We start from the raw sequence: 13,829 nt of genomic DNA, 5'->3' as shown, positions 1-13,829 counted from the left end.
TCCAAGCTTCATCCTCATCATCACCAGCCTGACTACGACTGCAGGACTAAGTCCTCTCTTATGCCTCTCCAATTAAGCCTGTTTTTTGACAGCTGCGGACACCGCATCCACGCAAACTTGTTAATCTCATCTATCCACTTAACTTTCTGCTGCGCTTGCCTTCACTTGGAATCTATTTCTTTACCCTTAAGGACCAGCGGTTATCTTGCATTCTTGTTACATGCCCTGCGCAAGCCGATTTCTTCGCCTTGATATTGACCACGATGACATTAATCAGAGTTTGTTCTCTCACCCACTCTGCCCACTTGAAGTCTCTTAACGTTACACCGATCATTTTTCTTTCTATACCTGGTTGCGTTGTCCTTAACTGCAGCTGAACCCTTTTCGTTTGCCTCCAAGTTTTTGCCCCTTAAACGTGAGTACCGCAAATATAGAAGTGTTATATACTTTTCTCATGAGGAAAATTTGACGTCACGTTTAATCAGCTTCATTCAAGAAATACGTTTTCGGCGGCCGCATTTTTGGCACAAAGCTGTGTCAGCTTTTTATACATCCGTAAATTTTTAGTTTTGTTGCTTTTGGTGGTTTTCGTCTTTCCTCAGAAAGACGTGGAGGTGATGTCAGGGGGGCTTGTAGGTGCTCGTCGCTATCCGCTTCGGAGAGAAACAAAAGTTTCATACTCTAGGGCTAGTTTACAGCGCCTTTTGGTTCGCTTTAAGCGAGTTCTGCGGCGACACTTTTTCGTTGTATCTGAAAAGCAAAGCCATTTGCCCTAATATGTATTTTGACTGTCGAACCACTTTCTTTCGTAATAAGCGACTATTCGTTATAACTGCAGTCATGATAACTGGGCTCGACTGTATTTAAGCGCCAAAGAAGAAGTAAGAACTGAATCGTTAAGGACCTTTAGCGCAATAATGAGCATCTTACGTAACTGAAGAAGTAAATTACAGGTTCGGAGCCTTCATGATCACTGCCTTCTGAAAAAGATTGGAGTCCATGATTATAAACACTGGACAATAGGAACTATGTGACATACCACAAAATATAATAGCCATCAATTGTAATAGCCATATTTGGAACTTTTACGCCGGCATGACCCACGATATCTCGTCATTGTTATTACCATGAGTGGTTAGTTCAAGTTTTTAAAGCTAATTCGCATCAGATTATCACCGGTCAACGGGACTCCGTGCCCAAGGCGTTCTGGGGGTTTCCGCGAATTCGCGGGATCGTCTACCCCACCAGCGGCAGGCAAAATCCCGATAGAATGCAATACACCCCATATGGAGCGCTATGTGAAGGCGTTATAGAGAACATCAGGGAGTCTAAACTAAACCTGCGCCCTTCCTACAGAATTTTTTTCTCTCCCTCCTACGAACCTCTCCTTCACCTCATCTTACACCAAGTGGTCAGCTGATCAAGAAGAGAAAGGCGCCTTAATGTCCTTATAACACGAAGTGTAATGTCAGTTATTGTCAAAACCGGCGCTGAATATGGAGAGATACACTAGCTAGATCTAAGAATCTGAATGAATGCTGGATTTTACTAGATTTTCGAAAGACAAAGTGTTGCGCATATCTTCACGCTTCCAGCGCCTTTTCGATGCAAATAACTGAGAGCATGACGGGCGGATTGCGCGAGAACAGAGCTGGCATTTTAACAATAACAATTCATGGTAAAAATGCCATCCTTGAATATTCTACATGATTCGAATGGCCTTAGTTTGTGTTTTGGAAGAAAGTTCGTTTCCCGCTAGCATGGCAATGTGCTGTTCTTAGTTTCTTTACCTTATACGCAGTACACACGAGAGCGCCATATATTTTAATCATTTGAATCGAATATATTTTTACGTTTATCATTTATTGACCTCAATTTCAATAATTTCTGCAGGAAACCATGCGTGCATGACGTGATCAACTATACCGATTGATAATTGGTGCACACTTGTTAAAGAAATGATGCGCAGCTCAATTTAAGATGCACTATGATATTGGCTTTTTACAATTCTTATTTATGTATTCGAAAACTCTTAGCCTGTAATGATTGAGACGGCGACATTTTCGCTCCTAAAGTGCACATTTAATTTTTGTGATCATTTCTGATATTTCCTTGGCTTATTACCATAATTAGCAAATACTGTAATTTATAAGATATAGATTAATACATTCCTAGCAACAGCTGGATATCTCTGCAAATATCTGAGCTTGCTCTTTAGAGGTTTGGTAAAAAGTGTTGACAGGCTCCTAGTTTACCAACAGCAGTGCTTCGCAGCTCGCCGCCTCTCTTCCCGAGGATTTGCGTACAAGGAACACTTTCTTATAAATCTTTTTGTTCGTGTGATCAACCGACAGTAGAAGTAGTCTCAGTGTTAATGAACGTTTGTACGTACTGGTGGGGTTCAAAAAGACGAAATGCTCCAAAATATGATAATGCGTTAAAAACGGTGATGTGTTTATCGCATGTTCTTCACGAACTCATCCTGATTTCTATTAATTTTGTTTGTTTGGTTTGGTTGGTTTGGTTTATGGGGTTTAACGTCCCAAAGCGACTAAGGCTATTAGAGACGCCGTAGTGGAGGGCTCCGGAAATTTCGACCACCTGGGGTTCTTTAACGTGCACTGATATCACACAGTACACGGGCCTCGAATTTCTCCTCCAAAGAAATTCAGCCGCCGCGGCCGGGATCGAACCCGCGTCTTTCGCGCCAGCAGCCGAGCACCATAGCCACTGAGCCACCGCGGCGGCTAATTTTGTTTGTGTCTCTTCGATTACTTCACAGTGTGCATGTATCTAATATTTACGATGGAACCATGCCTATCTCTCTCACCTACTATGGTATTTCTTTCCGAGCCCAAGTTCAAAACTCAATCCTGATGCATTGTTCTTGCTTAGGAGCGAAATCGCTCTATCTAGCCTCATATTATGACGTAGAAGAAGAGGCTAGCATTGGCGCGGGACGGACCGCTCGGGCTAAACCAACGGCCATTAAATCATTCCATCGCCATATTTCATGCAGCCCTGTCTTCATCGGCTTGCCGGCACGTAACATTTGGTGAAGATGCGGGGTTCCAAATGTCCCGCGACGGCCATGCGAAGAATAAGACGAGTTGACTGATTAAAATTAGATGACTTAATGGCCACTGGCCTTGGTCGAGCACTCCATCCCGCGCAACTGCCAGCTTCGTCTTCTTCTTCACAACATTAGAGTAACCTCGCTCCAAAATGGTACCAAGCATGAAAGCAGGATGAAAGTGGTGGCAGAAACAGCAATAATTAGGTCTCTTCTTTCCTCCTACACCAATCAACCGGCCTGTGTATTTCTATTCATTGAGCACATTGCTCTGATTTGTGTAATCTAGAAGCAAGGCAAACTAAGATAACGGTTTTTTTTAAATAAAATTTCGGTAGATAATTTATTGTGATTCCTCATTTAAGGAGCGTGCAGCCATGAACACTTGTATGTGGATTGATTTCGAGTGAAAGGTTAGTTGTTGTTCTGCACCTGTAATAACATATTTGTTTTCAACCTCTAGTATCTAACATCTTGGTGGATGACCAGGTAAACCACTTCTTTTTTGTGCAGTCGCCTAAATAAAATGATTAGCAGCGAATGAGCATGCTAGTTGCGACTTAAGTGCTCAAGGACGTGCTCAAAAAAAGGTTTGAAATGTCTGGAATAGGAGCTCCAAGTAATTCACCTGGTTTATCCCCGGTTGGTTTCGTTGCAGCTCCTTCAGTCTTTCGGAGTGTTGTCCAATGATGTGCTCCTGTAAAAGTCATTTTGTGAGCCCGAGATTATATGACATCGCCTCATTCAACTGTGTGCTATAAAATAGTTTAAGTCTTTTCAAATAAATGTTTGTCGCATGATAAGTGGTATTGCGGTCGGCCATTCAGTAAGGCTGTGATTGCTTTCATTTTCGTGGGCTTCACGTATTTCCGTCCTTGTGCTACACTGAATTAGCCATTCTTGCACGAAAGTAGTGTGTCCCAAACCATGTCGTGTTGATGTGTCAACTTTCACAACTTTTTCATCGTGCGCAAGCTATGCAAAATTTTCAGCGCCGGAAAGAGCCGTGTCACACATATTTTGCGATACAGCCTTTGCGGGCATTAGTTTTTGCTAATAAATTGGTATCAAGATTACAGTTTTTCACAGTGGGAAGCACATCTCTAACAAATATTGATAGCAACCACATATGCAAAGTTCCTTGGGTCAAATTATTATCATTCTCTTAATTGGAATGTCAGCGCTTAAGCCTTGAATAAAGATAACAAGCCGTTCACTGACGCGCCTGCACCAAATTTGCATTTGTGCGTTCTGATTTCATTTAAGGCACTCTGCGCTGCTCTAAAATTACATTTGGAATTATACAGCAGACAACAAAGGAAATATTCACTTTTTTACTGTCTTTAAAATCTTTAAAGATGTTCGCAAATTTTAGACTCGTTCTGAACGAATTTATTGTTTGATTTTTGTTCAGTGTAGTTCCTACGTTCTTTTAGACAGCGCATTTGCTCGCAAAATGAACAGCGCAGAATAATGAACATACTCCATATTTTAAGCTACTATTGTGATAAAGATGAAGTGTGGTAAGTGCGCTGCACGCACTCGCGCGCACGGGAGTAGAGAAGACGACGAAGTAGGAGAATACAGTTCGGCTCGACCGTATGCTACGTGTACTGTTTCATTCTAATTATCATTACTTACGATACAACATATTTTGGCGACGAGGATGCTGTTTTGATTCAGGACCTTCACGTGGACTGCTCACCATCTGTGATGAGCTTTTCTGGGCTTCAGCCACCACCGCCCTTCCTGCCGACTCCTGGTCGTCCTGCCCTTCCATGGGAGCAATGGGAGCTGGCGTTCCGGAATTACATGCTGGCCTCTGGTGCCTCTACTCTGGGCGCGGACAGGCAGAAGGCCATCCTGCTGAATTGCATCGGACTGGAAGGTCAGCGCATTTTTTATACATTGGCGCCGCCGTCGTCCACTCCAGCGCCTACAGCTGCTGCATCGCACTCCGGTGACGAGGCGCCCCGCCTTGACGAATTTGATGCGGCGATATCCATCCTGTCGGAGCATTACAAAGCGTCCGTGAATGTAATCGCCGCACGTCATCGCTTTCGCCGTCGAATTCAGGCTCCAGGAGAGACAACCGATGAGTACGTCGCTGTCCTTCGCAGCCTTGTCGGCGACTGCGGGTTTGGGACCATGGCGGACGATATGATCAAGGACCAGCTGGTGGAGAAGACGTCGAGTTGCCATCTGCGTGAGCGCCTACTCATGGAAGGCTCCTCCTTGACTCTGTAGCGCGCCGTGCTCCTTGCTCGACAGTGCGAGCAAGCTTCCCGTGAAGCCAGGGAATTGGCTGAGGAGGTCGCTCCAGTACAGCCTGTGGGATGCGAGCGCGGATCGAGACAAACACCACCTCATGCCCATTGCTGCAAGTGCCAAAGTCAACCATCACAACCTGCTGCTGCAATACCAGACCGCATGTGTTACCGCTGCGGTTCTACGGCCCACCTGGCGAACAACCCTGCATGCCGAGCCCGCAACCGCAAGTGTCGTCGGTGCGGCAAGATGGGCCACTTAGACTCTCTTTGCAAGTCGTCCGACCGTCCTGTTCAAGTTCAGCAAGTTGCAGATACTGCTGACACATCGTCGATGCCGGATGGCTCCAGCAGTGCATCTATTCTCAATGTTGAAAGTCAAAAAAACGTAATTTTCGCCTCGGTCCTGATTGAAGGCAAGTCCATCCGCTTCCTGATTGACACCGGCTCATCTGTGTCAATTATTTCTGAAGATCTATACCACCGATTCTTCGCTGAAAGTTTTCTGCTTAAACCAACTGCAGTTCAACTATTGGACTATTCTAAGTCTCGGATTATAGTCCAAGGCTGTTTTGTTGCCACAGCCAAGTTTCACGACCGTACCCCCTGCATCCTGTTGTACGTTGTCTCGGGAGGCACAACGCTGCTGGGTCTCGATTCCATTGCAGCCCTACAAATGAAGATCAAAGGTGCATCGTTGGAATGTCTTTCCACGACACCTGATACGCCTCTGTTACCTCCTGAGCTACGTCCACACTTCGAACATCTCTTCTCCAAGGAACTCGGAGTTGCTCCTCTGCAACCTGTCGCCTTCCCAGAGAAACCTTGGGATAAGGTTGCCATTGATATCGTGGGGCCTTTCGATCAAGCTCCCAGTGGCTGCCGCTTCGCGATTACTCTAATGGATTATTATAGTAAGTAGCCAGAGGTTTTCTTCGCTGATGCCATCACACCTCAAACCGTTCAAGAATTCCTGCTTGGCCTCTTTGCTCGTGATGGTTACCCTCAAGAGATTGTTTCTGACCACGGACCTCAATTCTCATCGATGGCCATGCAAACTTTCCTCCGCGAACGGGGGATACGCCATTGCTACTCTTCAGTGTAGCATCCCCAAGCTACTGGACTCGTGGAACGATTCAATCGAGTGTTTAAGTCCTATATTCAGCTGGCTCTGTGCGAGTGACGCGACCTACGTACAGCTATTGTGGACTACCTCGGTGTCTACCGGTGTACGCCCCATGCCACGACTGGAATTGCACCAGCTGTCCTACTTCATGGCCGGTTGCCCCGCACAAGACTCAACGTCGTAGGACTGCCGGATGATCAGTCCTTCTCAATGGATCCGACAAAAGCGCTTAAGCTTTTGCGGCAGAGGCTTGACGAGAAGCAAGCGCAGTACAAACTCTATGCGGACCAGCGGAGTGGCGCCAAGTGTCGTGATTTTCAGATTGGTCAGTACGTGCGTGTTCTCAAACCAACTGTGCGAGGCAAACTGCCAGCTCGGTTTTCGGAGCCTCGGAAGGTTGTGGAGCAGTGTGGACCTGCATCTTACCTGCTGGATGATGGGCGAGTGTGGCACTCGTCCAAGTTTTCTGCGGTTCGCCCAGAAGTAGTTCAGCAGCAACTGTCCTCCCCAGCTCCAGCGGCCCTTTTCGCTGATATTTCGCCGCCTATCGACGGCAACAGAATGCCACCGCCCAGTCCACAGTCCGGAACCGTGGTCCAGGGTTCTTCGGACGCGCCTTCAATCCATCTGATGCCAGCCGCTCAAGTTAGCTGCCCGGGTCCTTCATCGCACCTGGTTTCGCCCGCTCCGGAATCGGCAGCCGCTCCTCAACCCTCGTGTAGTACATCCACAGCGGCAACTGCGGCTTCACTTCCTGCGCCGCCTCGCTGAAGTACTCGCAAAAAGAAGCGGCCCGCATGGTTCAAAGACTATGACATCCGCTAGACATTTTTTTTTTAAGTGCGGCGAAAATGTGATAAAGATGAAGTGTGGTAAGTGCGCTGCACGCACTCACGCGCACGGGAGTAGAGAAGACGACGAAGTAGGAGAATACAGTTCGGCTCGACCGTATGCTACGTGTACTGTTTCATTCTAATTATCATTACTTACGATACAACAACTATCTGTAAAATGTGAAGCCTGCTATTCCTGGGCCAACGGATGAGAAACGAAAAAGAATGGACGGATAGGAATCAAGGAACCAATGGAAATTATGCCTCGTCAGAAAGCATTTCTGTCTTCGATCTGCCACACTGAACGTTGTAGCAGCTTGTAGAGGCTGTGCTCCTCACTGAATGCTGTCAGTTGTGCTAGAGAAAGCCCTAGGCGAGCTCCTCTTTCAATAAAACTAATGGTAGCTACATGAGTTATACGTGTTGGTTTAAGGTAAAAGTTTGTTTACTATGCTCTCCAGCGTGGTCAACGTGCTAAATTATGCTTTTACTTCTGTCCAGGTTAGTCGCACTACACGGAGTGTTTTTGACTCCAACCCGCTCTATGTACGGTTTTAGCGGTTGAACTTGTAATCATGTTCTGAATATTACACCTCGAACAACGAAGCCAACCCTTAAAGCTTCAGACATTCAGAAGAGAAGTACGTTTAATATCAGCTCAAGCACAGTTATGCAGGGGTTAGTAAAACACGAGGTGGCTGTAAGATTTAAGTCCTCTGACGATTCTATGAACTAAATTAAAACTTGCAATACGGCGGTATTTTCGCACCCTCATAGCGATGAGAGAATCCGGAAGGCGGCAAAGAGGGCAATAAATGATGAGGCCATCTAAGCCTTTGTTGTCGACAGGCTCCAGTTTGATGACCTACAAAAAGAACAAAAATTGGTATCAATATAAAGGGCTTGTAATTTGTGAGTTATCACTTTTTTTTACCTAAAAGGAGCATAATATAATCAAATGACTCAATTTTAGGTGTTTTTTATCACTACGCTCTCCTTTCGATCATTCGATCAACTTACTGCGGTGTGCCAATCGCTGGGCTATGAAATCGATGTATTGTGCATTCGCACTTTAAGGCGGCAGATCACGCTCACGTGGGCTAAGTGCTGCACTAGTGCAATATTTTAGCAGCATAAAGTAATCAACGCGAAAGCAAAGCATTTCTGTGCAGCTATGTGGATGTGGCACATATTTGCGATAAGCGCTGAAGATACTGAATCCCGACGTCTAGAGTAGATCTCAGCATGAAATTCCCAGCCAGCAATCCATACGTCGATACGTCGAGATTTATAGAATATACCGGCATAAATTGCTTCATTCAACGCAGTCAACTGTAGCAGTGAGTACTTCATTCTTAGCATGGAGAAAAGTTTTTGCGTCGGTATTGTTTGCTGTCGAATGCCATAGTCATGCAGAGTTCACAGTGCAGCTTGCGCTTGCTGCACTTTCACCTTTAGTGCATGATACTTCACACACTGGAGCATTCAGTTTGGAGGCTCGTATCAGTGCCAAGAAGTAAAAAAATTCGGGGTTGGCATAGGTCTCCCACCACGCAACGTGACAACTGATGAGAAGGCGACCTCTGACAAAATGCTAATTATTTAACTCAGGAAAAAGTAGCACTTGTTTTCAGTTTGCTCAACTGTTAAATAAATAATCCCTGCCGTCTTGCGGCGTTAAAGTAAGACTTTGAGAATGAACTTTAAAAAAGACAAAGCATTTTGTTTTTCAGAATGAATTAAGAGCATTGCAGGTCTAGAAATAAAAACCACAAAAAGTGTGACAAGAAAAGTGGGCTTGATGAAACGTTTTATTTCCTTCACCCTACTATGGAGAAAGGGTATTGTACGCGATGGCCTATACAGCACGTCCGGTCAAAAAGCCGTTGGCGTAGCCGGCAACGCGTGTGGGAAACAATCGGGGGCTGGGTAAAAGAATTTGTATGATTTAAATTTTAGTTCTACTGAATGACACTTGATTGCTCTGTGATAGGCGTCGAAGAGTTAATGAAATGACTGTAGTTAGTTGATAAATTGATTGAGGTGAGAAATGTAAACAGGAAAAAGATTGAAAAAAGGGGGTTCAAAGGTGTCAATATTCTCAGAAAGGAAAGCGAACACTTGATGCTAATTAAGCAAATTTAGAGTGTGTAATTGATGAATTAATATTCAAAGCAATTGAAAAAAAATGAACAATGCGTTCAAAGGAGTCATACTGCTCAGAATAGAAAGCCTAAGCCAATAAACTATCGTGCCATACCTTTAAAGCGGAGCTTAAGGGTCCTTTTCCGTTTTTTTTCGAGGGCGGTTATGGTTTTCAAATTCGCTCAGTGTACAATGCCATTACAGAGAAGACCTGAACCATATCTCACCTTCGTTCTCTCTGTCCTCTTGTCGCAGCGTCGACACATGTGTGTTGTGCCCGCAAAATAGCAAGGTCCACAGAGCATGTGCGGACACTGAAGTCTGTACAGTTTCTCCGGTATGCAGTCGCAGCTCGCACAGTGATCGAAAGAATTGGCTTCCCATGGGAGAGTCTTGCACAGGACCTTACAATCATCCCTAACCTGAAGAAATAAGTACGTGCTGGAAAATAGACACATTTTCTTTTTATTATTTGACTCCGGAGCTCGTTTGAAATCAGCGGTGTAATGCGTGAGACCCATCTACATTACTTACAATCGCACTTCATGAAATAAAAAAAATATCTTCAAAAAGCTTAGCATTTTGTTGCGAAAGACAGAGGTACTGCTATCCTTATCAATATCGTTCAAATTGGCGTATCTCAAAGCAGTCCCCTCCTTAAAACAGTTGCAGGATATGAACTTCAGCGGCACAGGAGAGCGGGTTTATGTAATAAATTAAGCACACTTTGGTAATAGACAGTGCATCATTGTATACTTGCCTGGCGGGGACGAAAATTCGACTCTTAATAAACTTAAACATCTTTCCGCTAGTCAGGCAATCGCTAACGACACCTGACATCAACACCAAAAACTTTTATACAACTCTTGATTTCCTTTTATTACAGTCCTTGGAATATTCATAACGTATTCATGACAATAGAAACCGTATTAAACACGCATTTGTTCCATCGTGATATGTATTTTTCAACAGATAAGAAAACTGAAACATGTTCAACCAGCTGACAATGAAGCTTCGGCAACGCCTCCGTTAAAGGCTGGCTGGAATTTTTTTATGTGACTCCAGCGACGACGCCGTTCTTCACGCGGCGGACCGAAATATGCATACCGGAGGGGAAAAAACGAGCTACTGTTGACAAAAGCTTACTGCTGAAGTGATGTCCTGTTCTTTTCATTCGTAAGCGCACGTACGAGTCGCCGTTATTTTTGCCGCGGCCAAAAAAACAAGGCAACATTCACCCACGATGCTCCGTCGTCTTCCTCAACAACATGCAACTTGTCACATGGTACATGACCACCTCTGTCACGAGGTCGCGAGGCTTGTGCGTAAAGATTGACATGACAGGCGGGCACCACTCTTGGTAAATCGCCGTCGCCAGTTTTAGAACTAGACTCGAATTTGCCAAAGAAAAGGCTTAAACTGGCTCTTTCCATACTCCGAAAAGATAAGCACCGAATGCAATGCATTTAAGGCTCAATATTGATGAAGAAATACAGGTCGCTACTTACGTACTCTCTTCCTTATACTAATAACGATAAACAAAAGACTGACCATCAGATCATGCGCATATGCAACGAATGTTCAAGAACAACTCAGAGGAAAAACTGTTTTCGCAGCTGAAAAATTTTAATTTAAATTGCTGGGTTTCTTTTCCTCACCGCATGAGAACACTGCATGTGATAACGTTCATATCTGTGACTCTTTTTAATCTAATATTTTAGCTTCCATTTAGGGCAAATTAATTCCTTTCAGACACTAGCTAGCATCTGAAACCCTCGACTCCGGCCTCCCTCAAAGCCCATATGTCGATTGGAGGTGTTAACCAAAACAATAAAAATAAAAAGGACGTATTCGCCCAGTAAAAGCGCTGGATCATTTTTTTCCCCAGCAAAAAAAAAATTATCCTCCGGATAAGCATTAGGTATTGCAGCGGTCAATAAAAATTACAGAAACTTCAAAGCAGCAGCCCACTCCCGGAAATCGGTAACGAAAAACAAGCATGTACATGTAGATTTTTTTTCTTATAATATACGGTATCGAGGATAGAACTCCTGGTTCTAGGAGAAAATCATGGTGTAGCAGATGTTTGCACTACGCTGTCGTAAGAATTGCGGCGCTCCAAATATCGGATGATATATGCCTCTGATTGGTCCTGTACAGTTCATTAGGAGGACTAAGCACTGTACATATGTAATACTTGCGATTTTTGCCGGATAAAACAGCAGGCAATAAATTTTTTCTAACTTTCAACAGTTCACTATTTCGTATCCACTTTAAGAGAATTTCTCTTAAACAGCAATTGTTTTGAAAAAGACAGGCTGCCACTACGCTCCTAGTGGCGCTACTATCGTCAGCAATGTTGCAGGCAAAAGCGGTTCCTGGTATCTGTGGCTGATATCGCCAGTATTATAATGCGAATGCCTATCTTAAAAACGCCTTAGTGATATAAAATATTGTTTTAAACATGTTTTGCATCAATTTCAACGCTACGACCGCACGCCTCTCGATAGTGAAGCAATAAATATGTCCATTAGTCGCGTAAACCTATTACACTGGCTACATATCGTGTCCTAAATGTCAGGGCTCGCGGATGCCATGGCACAAGCTTTCTAAGTCGGAAAAGCGGCACTACCGAAAGAAAATCTATGTTTACAAGCCATTCTTAGCGCCGCAACCGGCAATCCGTTTTTTCGCAAGGACTTTTCATTTGAGCCAAAAAAATACAATCAATACAATTAAGCGGACTGCTCTTAGTTTCACTCGCTTTCAGTTGCGACAACTTCATATATATTGTGACAAAGACGAAGCTGGCAGTGGCGCGGGACGCAGCGCCCGCGCTAGGCCAGAGGCCATTAAAATCATCTCATAGCCATCGTTCACCACGCCTCATTCTACCGCACGGCCGTGCCCCAGCCCGCCGGACCTGAACCGACCTCGCCGCTCACCCCAGCCCCGTCCCCCGCCCGGACCACAAGACACGACGACACAAGACCCCACCGACCCGAGACCCGACCGACCTGAGACCCGACCGACCAAAGACCCACACGTGAAGACACCGCCCCCCTGCCCCTGCCGTCCGGTGCGTCCACGGACCTCGGCCGTCAGCTCCTGGCACCCTCCGGCCTGGATACTTCGTGGACCGGGACTCATTCTCTCATCGTTCTCATCGTGGCGGCCAGCACTGCACCATCTTCTACATACTGTTCAACCCCCCACTCAAGACCATCGCCATTTCGCCGTCTGTTCGTCACCGATCGGGACGATCGCTCGGAGGCCCCGGGTAGTGTGACAAAGACGAAGCTGGCAGTGGCGCGGGACGCAGCGCCCGCGCTAGGCCAGAGGCCATTAAAATCATCTCATAGCCATCGTTCACCACGCCTCATTCTTCGGCTGGCCGCCGCGTAACATTATATATATATATATATATAGGTTGTCCCAGCTAACTTGGACCAAGATTTATAAAAAAACTAAGCGTTCTTCAGAACTGAAATCGCATGGATGTTGTTAGGGTTTACCTAAAGTTACACTACTATTTTTTTCGGTCCTCCTAATTGAATAATTAGTCGAGATAAAAAAATTAACTTTTTAAATATAGCTTGAAGCATTCAGGCGTCAATAGGAAAGTTGTGGAGCTCCACAAGTATTGTCCAACCCAGGCACTTCCAACGAGATAGACTTAGCGTGGCCGTTTTTATTCGGGAAAAACGAAAGCCCGCGGAGTTTAAAAAATACCGCGTGACAGCGCGCTCCGTGCTCCCGAATGCGCCACAATTACAGCGCTCTCATCCGTGCTTTGTAACAACCATCAACCGCTTCGCGCATTTCGTGCTGCCCAAGACAGGGCTTAGCGTTGTGCTTGGTTCCAAGATAAGCGTCAGTGGGTACGGGCGGCAGTTGAAACAAAGCACGGCTCCCGTTTCGGCGGCGATAGTTGCGCTGTCACGTTAGAAGAAGGCATGCGGAGGAACGATGACAATCTCATGAGTTTGATTTCGGGAGCAAGATCCCAAAAAGCAAAAACGCATATAACAAGCCTGATAACGTCGTGTGAATTACGCTGAAGAACAGGAGCCGCGCTTTCTTTCAATTGCCTTGAGAACCAACTGGCGCTTATCTTGGAACCAAGCGCAACCTCAAGCCCTGCCTTGGGCAGCACGAACGCGCGAAGCGAGTGATGTTTTTTCCAAAGCACGGATGAGAGCGCTGTAATCGCGGCGCATCCGGGCTCACGGAGCACGTTGTCACGTGGTATTTTTTAAACTCCGCGGGCTTTCGCTTTTCCCGAATAAAAACGGCCACGCTAAGTCTATCTCGTTTGAAGCACCTGGGTTGGACAGTATTTGTGGAGCTCCACAACTTTCCTATTGACGCCTGAACGTTGCAAG

The 13,829-nt window shown here is 45.5% G+C and overlaps 1 protein-coding gene across 2 annotated transcripts in view; it reads right to left on the bottom strand.

Moving 5' to 3' along the window:
• The window catches only part of LOC149324358 (uncharacterized), a 50,127-nt gene that overhangs the window by 35,152 nt on the left and 1,146 nt on the right, over positions 1-13,829 (bottom strand). For both annotated transcript variants that reach the window (XM_089565586.1, XM_089565588.1), the window contains exons 2-4: positions 9,672-9,885; positions 8,069-8,164; positions 3,702-3,770 (exon numbers count right to left, since the gene is read on the bottom strand). In XM_089565586.1, the coding sequence (XP_089421712.1) occupies positions 3,702-3,770; positions 8,069-8,164; positions 9,672-9,885 (379 nt within the window). The remainder of the gene's footprint in view (positions 1-3,701; positions 3,771-8,068; positions 8,165-9,671; positions 9,886-13,829) is intronic.

This window comes from Amblyomma mixtum, unplaced genomic scaffold (genome assembly GCF_055824585.1).
Source record: "Amblyomma mixtum isolate Tamu unplaced genomic scaffold, ASM5582458v1 scaffold_47, whole genome shotgun sequence".
Classification (NCBI taxonomy): Eukaryota; Metazoa; Arthropoda; class Arachnida; order Ixodida; family Ixodidae; genus Amblyomma; species Amblyomma mixtum.
The sequence above is the reverse complement of the archived record's forward strand: the minus strand, read 5'-3'. Positions and strand labels throughout refer to the sequence as shown.